The following is an 8,923-nucleotide window of genomic DNA, read 5'->3' as shown; positions in this document are numbered from 1 at the left end:
TATTCATGTTCTTTTTTAATTAGAGGGTTAAATTGGTAATTTCATAGGGTTTTGGTTGATAATGAGTGTTTTATTAATTAATAGAGATTTATCTAATTTTTCGTGAACTTAAGTCACATGACACATTTTAGAGACTAACGCCATCATTGTTTTGCCTATAAACCCTTAATGTTGCATATAATTTGCTAATCTAACGTCTAATTTACTCTCCAATGTTAACTTCATACATTATATTTTTGAAAAAATATGTCCTTAAGCTACAGTAAATTACCTATTTACCCTCTAAAGTGTGTCACATGACTTAAATTGGATGGAATAGCTTTGAAAAAAAAATATTAGGGACGCAATTGGCAGATTTTACTAGTTTAAGGACTGATTTTTCTTAAAAAAATAAAATAAAATTAGGGACCTAATTTTTACTCAAGTAATAATTTAGGGATTAAATCGGCAGTTTACCCTATTTGCGGTGTTGTTAAGGGTTGGATGCAAAGAGTACATGCCAACAGAAGGTTTGGTTATCCACCCCTTTCGGAGACTGAGAAGACTCACAGTGGCATTTCAACCTTCCCTTAGCCACAAGTTTGGCGTCCACACCAACCTTTTTTTTCAAAAAAAGAATAGAAGGGTTGGACCCCAATGCATAATTGTAAATATATTTTCAGTAATATTAGGTAGACTAATTTTTTAAATCACATTTTCCAATCTTGTAAAGTATTATGCAAAGTATTAGTAATAAGAAACAAGCATGTTAACCAATACGTAATAATTCAATTATCAACAACTACATCACATGATTTACAAAATATGATTAAATAGATGGTCTTCTTAGCATTATTCATATTTTTCTTCTCAATTAATGCTAGATAAACCAACTTTTATACCATATTTGGAAATCATGTGATGTGTCGTCAATAAAATATAAGCACATTAATCAACATTTAAGTAATAATTCATTCATCAACAACCATAACATATAATTTAAAATATACAATTTAAATAGATGATCTCTCTAGTATTACCATCCTCTCTAGCTTCAGAGGTGAAGAATGTAGCGGATGAAGCATGCCTATATTCCCATATAATATATTTATTGTTTATATATTATATATCATGCACGGATATATTTGCTCCACATTGGTTGTTTAACTTATTAGTAGATTTCGTGCCATTTTGCTCAATCAAATAAGAATGGAATCACAAGGTCGATGCAATCCTATCTAACTAAAACTATTAGAGTTGTTATTACTATTAGGGCAAAAGACTGTTTACTACCCTCATGTTTTGTGATTTTCAACATTTAGTACATCAAGTTTTTTTTGTCCTAGAGTCATACCTAAAGTGTAAATTTTGGGACAGTCTCATACATCTGTTAGTCAAGTTGTTAAGTCTTCCGTTAACTATGATGCAGCGCCCATGTGGACAATGACTGGGCGCCACATATTATTAAAGGTCCACGTGGAAATTAAAAATTAAAAAAAAAAAACTCAAAATTTCAAAATTCAAAACCACCTTTCCATTCCTCCTCTGCAACATCAATTCTTCTTCCAATCCACCAACCCCACCATCACCATGTCCCAAAAATCCAAATCACGATGCAAAACTCGAACAAAGCCCAACACCTCCAATCCAAAACCCGACCCCACCAGAGTTCCAATTCGCCATAGCCAAAGCCCAGCACCTCCAATAAAAAATCCGACCCCTCGAAACCCTAACCCACATCGCCGTCAAGTACATCGGCGCCGTAGCCTTCGCCTTGACCTCTTACGCTGCCATGGCTAAGCGCACCAACACGAAAGTCTTCAACTTCGCCAACGCCCTTCCCTTTGTCTTCCCCCACCCTCTCTAAATTTACCATTTCTCCCGTCCTCCATGGAACGCTCTCAGGCGTGAATCGTCAGTACTAGAAGAGGGTTGAAGCAGAAGCTCGAAGAAGACTTCAGAGATGAAATGATTGAGGCCGAAACGGACCGGAAAGTCCCAGCCGTCGTCGAACCGCAAGACGATTGCCTAGATCTTGTCGGCGGGTTTGCGAGCAAGTCCGGATTCTGGAGTCCATATTCTCATCCGCGCAATCCGACCACCCATGGCCTCGCTCTCACCGCCAAAGTAGGTAGCGTACTCGTTGTTGTCTTTTATTTTGGCCGGTGTTCTTGGAGTTAACTGTTTGTTCATCTTTAATCTGAGAGAAATCTTGTGAGATTGTTTGGGGCTTAGGGTTTTTTTTTGGTAATTTGTATGCAGAGGAGCTTGTGGACATTGTGGTGGACTGTGGAGCAGTTCCGGTGCTTGTTAAGCATCTGCAGGAGCCTCCACTAGCCACAGACGACCAAAAAAGCCCGATCCCATACGAGCACGAGGTCGAGAAGGGGATGGAGGGGATGGAGGGGTGGAGGGCGATGGAAGACGAAGGGGTTCTGGGTGTGTGTGGATGAGGGAGGAGACGGCGGTTTGTGTTTTTTGTTTTTTTGTTTTTTTTAATTATTTAATTATTTTTTTTAATATTAAAGTGGGCCTATATTGACACGTGGCACCCAATAATTGTCCACATGGACACCACATCATCAGTTAACAGAAGTTCTAACAGAAAACTTAACGGATGTATGAGACTGTCCAAAAATTAAGACTTTAGGTATGACTCTGGGACGAAAAAAACTTCATGTACTAAATGTTAAAAACCATGAAATTTTAGAGTAGTAAACAGAGTTTAACCCTTACTATTAATAGATAAAGTTTCAATAACAACTTTCTGAAAAAGTATTAGTGTAAGTTCACAATCATTAGTTGAAACATACGACTTGGCTAATTATGATAAAATGAAATATATATAAACGATTTCATTTTTATCCAACTAATTTTTTATTGTTTGAATTTTGTGCTCGATTAGATTGGACTATACGTAAAATCTAAACATTTTTTGACTGATTGATTTTTGTGCTTGATTTAGATTGGACGATATGTGAAATCTAGGAAACCAACTTTGCTGGAGTGGTTGCCGGTTTAAGAATTGAATTCCTTTAATAATATTACACTTTTAAAAATATTCTTCAAACTAAATACATTAAAAGAGAAAAAAATAATGCAACTAATTATTTTATAACACGAAAGTAAACATGAAGAGCAATATACAAAGCTATAGGATTTTGTTGAGAAAGTAAGGAAGACTAATCTTGGAAGCATTGTGTAGTTGAAATTGGATGACCACAAATTCCAAAGAGTGTTTTTGGGGCATGCAGAGAGAGCTTTAAGTATTGGTGTAGACTATTGATAGGTTTAGATGGTTGCCACTTAAAAGGTACACGTAGACGTCAATTGCTATGTGTTGTGGATATAGATCCCAATAAAGAAACATGGGTTATGGGAATGACTTATGGCTTATGTAGTGGTAGAAATGGAGAATAAGGTTTCATGAATTTGATTCTTAGAACTGTTGGTTGTTGATGTTGGTATTGTCAACGAACATGGATGGACATTTATTAGTGACAAGCAAAAGAGCTTAATTCAATCAAATTCCGAAGTTTTGCTCCAACATTGAAAACGTTTCCCGATCCGATCCGTCTAAAAATCACTCTTAGTTAGAAGCTCCTAAATTTGAGGAGAGAGAAATTGGCTCCTAATGACTCATAGCATTAATAAGGATTTTGCATTTGCTTAGTAAAATCTCAAATTAATTAAAACCCTAAACTAGAGAGGATGTTGCGGGTGTTCCTATGTTAATGGTGTTTTTAACTAAAACATTACCTAAAAAATAGAGTAGGATTGAAGATGCTCTAGCGTCAACATTCATTTATGATACCAAGATCTTGTAAAATTAGTTGCAAATTAATCAAGTACGACATATTTATGGAGAAGCCAATTTGGTGGTTGATGAACTTGCTTCAATCGGTCATCACAAGATGACACAAAGAAAGTTAACATTAGGCGGATTAGCATCCAGTGGCAACAAGACGTCACTTGCAATTGATACAAGATAATCCTTCCAAAAATATTGAAAAGAAAGAGGTCAACACTATACTAGTATGGCCTAAGCCCACACTTGTTTGCTATCTCGAACCAAAGTCCACAATTCAGAAAAAGATAAAGAACTCAATGGCAAATTATCATCACCCTGAAGCAGTCTGGTCAATCCGTGTGGATTGGTTACAAATTTACAATAAATAAATTGAATAAATATCACAAACAAAATATCTTAAAAGAAAACTGACAACTTCAACACAAAGCAATACACAACAACGGCCACACACATATATAGTTCAGAAATACATGAAGAAAACAGTGACTAAAATACCATGGCAACAAATTGAATAAAAATCAAGTCCCAAACAATGGAGAAAAATTCAGTCAGTGAAATTGCATGCATGCCTCAGGCTTGATCAAAGTTCAGTATAACAGTAAGTCCTCCTCAAACTCTTAGGCCTTGAGAACTCCAACACCGGGGAGCATGAAACCCTTAGAGTGCGGTGGCGTGACTTCCAAGCTCCAACCTTAAATCTAATCCTTGCCTTGAGCCAAACGTCAAACTGAATCTTCCCTGATCTTTTCTCAAGCATTAGATCCTTAGAGACGGGGCTGGAAAGTGCAGCGGAGCGAGCTGTGAACTTGACATCAAAGCGCGTCACATTTCGATGGCGCTGATAGAAGGGATCAACCCCGGAAAATGCCAGAGTCTGGTCATTGTAATTCACAGTAGCTCCAATAGAGTCATAGTATATGGAGACTCTTTTGTTGGGATTATAGGATCTTATAACAAAATCAAAATTGGCTGAGAGGTGGTCATTCGTTAGGTTGAAGTTTTGGATCGAACCATTTTCGATGGTGTAAACAAGGCGTTTTGGCTTCACAACGAGCCAGGTGATGAGCACCACAAGACCCAAGAGGACAATCAAAGCTAGCAAGACTATGGCAATGATTCTAATTAGATTTGACTTTGATTTGGGTGCTTGTGAGGGCTGTGATGCAGAAGTAGGCATTGTGAGGAATTAGGATTTTTTTGGACTAAATTTTGGTGGTGTTTGAGAAGCTAAAATTTGTTTCACTCTTTGAATTCTGCTTGGTGGGTTAAGAGCTACAAAGTGCACCTATTCTAGTTCAAGTGAACTATATAAGAGAAGTCTTGGGGTCTCTGCCACATTCTTTAACCCGCCTTTTTCTCTGTTACCTTTACACTTTTTCTCTTTTTATTTCGTGCATGTAACTCAAGACATCTTGCTCAAGGACTGGGTTAACAGTTTGTTCTTTTCTTCAGCTCTGGATGTCCTAAGATTAATGAAAAGTATTATATATGTGATTGAGAAGCATCATTCTTGGTAATATTTTCTTCATTATCGCTCATCGATCACCTGGTGACCAAGAGAATTAGAGAACTTGATTCTGAAAAGGTGGCTTTTCCCTAATGTGAGATTATCTTGAGCGATAGTTGTAGGATGTGAGTAGTCAATCAATTGACACTATACAAGGTGACAAGCTGCTACACGTACCCTGGACAACAAGAAGATCATCAAAGAAAAGATATTACTACCATATATATATGGGACAACGAAAGGAAGTGCCACTTCAATGTTGGCTTCATGTCACTAATTTGTTAAAATCGATATTTAATTACATAGATGTACTAAACCCACTCTTGCTTTGCCTCCAAGATATACTAAACCCACTCTTGGAAGCTGCTCTTTTTGTTTTTAATATTTTATTAGTTCTTCCCATCTCCGCCAAAAAAGAAAATAATAATAATAATAATACAAGATCCCAGACTTAGAGCTCAAGTTTAACAATTAGAGGAAGATGATCTATCTTATTCGGCTGTAGCTACCCATGAAATTCCTTGTTCTATAAAGCTTCCAGGCATATACTTGAAGTGAAAAAATTAATTATTTGAAAGAAAGATAGGGATGCCGCCAGACTATCCTTCATAGCTCGCCAGATGAATGGCTCAACCGTTCGAATGAAAAAGAGCTCATCGAGAGACAAAGAAAACGATGGGTTCATACCGGATACAACCATCACAAAACAAAAATTCGGCCTATTTGTGCTGTGACACTTACCAAATACCATAGTTGTATGAATTCCATACCAAGCAACGTAATTAATTCCTTACATGTATACTTTTTTTTTTATTAAAAGCTAACGAATATGCTTTACATATTCTAAACGTTTGAATTCTAATCAACCGATTTAAGGCGCATTAAGTTTTCTTCTGGTAAGCAATTTTCTCGCCCATTGCAAAGCAATAAACTTTGTGCGCGATCATTCTTACCCACCCAAAACTTAATTTGGTGACGTTCACATGAGTTCGAACACTTTATTGCTTTTCTTTAATGGCACCCCGAGATCCTCACATAGGCATTAGAGCAACTCCACCCTTGGAGCCATCCCCCTGGCAATCTACTATTGAATCCACCCTATTGAACAGTAACTACCTTTAATGAATAGTAACTACCATTAATGAACAGTAATTACCTTTTGCATCTCCACCCTTGGAGCCCCCCTGGCAATAGGTAATAAAATAGTAGTTTTTTTTGTTTGTTTAAATAATATAAAATAAAATAAAAACAGGGAAATGGGGCTGTAGGGCCTCGAGCTGACACAAAAAACAATAAAAAAATACCTTGGCCCTCGGGCTGCAGGCCTGTCAACTATCCACCGCCCTTGTGTTCGGGCTCCCACTCTCACTTGGGCCCTCCATGGCTGGAGAAGAATCAACAGGCCCTCGGACCCCTTCCTGCAGCCCGTCCCCCGTCCAAAAACGAAGGCTGGAGTTGCTCTTAAGCATATCAGAACGGAACGTGGACGAAACCTTTACTCAAATCCTATTTCCCCTAATTTATTTGTGCTCACAGACTTAATGGAGACAAATTGGTATCTACTCACACCTATAACCACTTGCTTGCAACTAAAGGTGGCATGCACCCTTCATAATACTGCCACGCGTCATTATAATGGACATCCACGTCACTCACACTATGGGAGAAGCGCATGACAAGTGCGATAGAAATAAAAAGAGAAAAGTGAGGAATGAGAGAAAGCGATTTGGAGAGCAGAGAATCTTACTCTAATAAAAGTTGAATATTAGAGTACGCAACGAATAAACGAACCAACTGAATATAAAATTTTATTAAATTGAATTGCCAAGAAGGCTACATAAACCAAAGAGGCTACATCTTGACTAACTTGTCATTCTACGAGCTACAAAGCATTATATATATATAGAGAACTAACCTAACCCTAATAAGAAAGAAAACTAAACACTAATACTAACGGGCTAAACCCAGATTCAAATAATAAAATAATCCTAAATTCCAACAATAAAAACCCTAATTATAAATGGCAAGGGCTGCTAAAGGGAGGCAAAAGGAGAAAAAGAATGAAAAGGAAAGGACTATAAAAGTGATGACACCAACTTCGGTGGTAGCCGGATATGCTTGGAAGATCCTTATGAACCCTACATTCTTCAACAACCAACAGTCCTAACTTTTTTGCATTGCCTTCTCTCTCTCACCCCCCTCTCTCTCTGCGTATAAATGGAGACCCTCTTCTCTCATTCTCTTTCACGACCACAGCAACATATTAAGAGACATATAGTATGAAATACTTCAGTTTTGGCCCCCAAGTGCCCTAGAATTCTAGGCCACCCCCACCATGCTAGTGCAGTCCATATATAGTTTTGGACTGGTTTAGGTCATTGGTGGTGGCGGCTACGTGCGCACTGGTTTTCTGTAACGGGAGAAATGAAGCTTGTTCTGCAGCAGCCTCTTTTTCAAAGGGTCTGTTAATATTTCTCCTACACAGGGCAATTTCAGTCCTTTGGCATTTTACCCAACTGGGAATATCTCTTCCTCGTTAACTATGCAGTTTAAACTTTTAGGTTTATACGAACAATTACTGGCATCTGATGAAAGCTTGGGTTTTCAGTATTTTGGTTAATTTTTTTTCCAGTTATTAATTGATGTAACGGAAATCAGCAGGCAGCTTATGCCCAGTTTGATCAATATATATGAAGTTTTGCTGAAACTATTGATAGAGAAGCAATGTATTATTTATGATGGTTTTAGTTGAGAGACTTTTAATTATTTAGTGTTGTAGGTTGTCAAATTGTTATGCAATTTTTCCGATCTTTTTCACGTGTCAAATTGATGCCATGGATCTATTATTTCATTCTTAGTCTCCCTTTAAATAGGAGGGGCGCCCAAGCAATTGGGTGATTAAATCCCCAAAACCCAAGGTGATTAAATCCCCTAAAACCCACAAATTCCTCCCAATATCAAGCCCAATTAGTTGGGCTACAGTGGAAGGAAGCAGGGCCCGACTGCTTAATTGGGCTACAATCGCCCAACCCAACGCCTGAGGCTACATGATGTCACGTCACTCACGTTAGAGCGCGATGCAGGCTTTGATGATTGCTACGAATATGGGACGTTAGATTTTTTAAATCTAACGATGTTAATCTAGAATTTTAAAAATTAAAAGAAGAAATATCTAAAAAAGACTTCTTATTCACTTGGCACAACCTGGACTCTTGGATTGTAAAAAAAATGTCATCCAACATTTTATATTAATTATGTTAGTAAGAAATGTTTAAAATAAGAAAATAAAATTAAGAGTATATATAAACCTTGGCGCCACTAAAACGAGATTGTAATTCGAATAATAATACAAGTGGGCCTGATGAAATTGGTAAAAGTCTTATTCAAAATTAAACAGAGTATTAATTTTTTTAAATACTCATCGCCGGAATGGAGATACGCTCAGACAATTATTATTCTCTATCTTTGCTCAATTGACGAAGCAATTATTTCTTTAGTAGGGTGAAAGTTCAGTTGACTGAAAGAATACAGGAAAAATCTTTACGGAATCTATTATTGCGTTAGCCGAGTGTAGTCGTGTAGTAGATGTTCTTAAAAAAATAAAAAACAAAAAATAAAAGAGAGTA

The 8,923-nt window shown here is 37.2% G+C and overlaps 1 protein-coding gene across 1 annotated transcript; it reads right to left on the bottom strand.

The window, feature by feature from the left end:
* Positions 1–4,063: 4,063 nt before the first annotated feature.
* On the bottom strand, positions 4,064–5,064 carry LOC126614562 (uncharacterized protein At1g08160). The gene has a single exon (XM_050282215.1). It carries the CDS (start codon positions 4,965–4,967, stop codon positions 4,371–4,373), a length of 597 nt encoding a protein of 198 aa, XP_050138172.1. The 5' UTR covers positions 4,968–5,064; the 3' UTR covers positions 4,064–4,370.
* Positions 5,065–8,923: the final 3,859 nt, after the last annotated feature.

The sequence above is a fragment of the Malus sylvestris genome, chromosome 3, assembly GCF_916048215.2.
Source record: "Malus sylvestris chromosome 3, drMalSylv7.2, whole genome shotgun sequence".
Taxonomy (NCBI): Eukaryota; Viridiplantae; Streptophyta; class Magnoliopsida; order Rosales; family Rosaceae; genus Malus; species Malus sylvestris.
The sequence above is the reverse complement of the archived record's forward strand: the minus strand, read 5'-3'. Positions and strand labels throughout refer to the sequence as shown.

Excerpts from the sequence above, each read along its gene's own strand:
- LOC126614562 (XM_050282215.1), bottom strand. The coding sequence starts at position 4,967 with ATGCCTACTTCTGCATCACAGCCCTCACAAGCACCCAAATCAAAGTCA.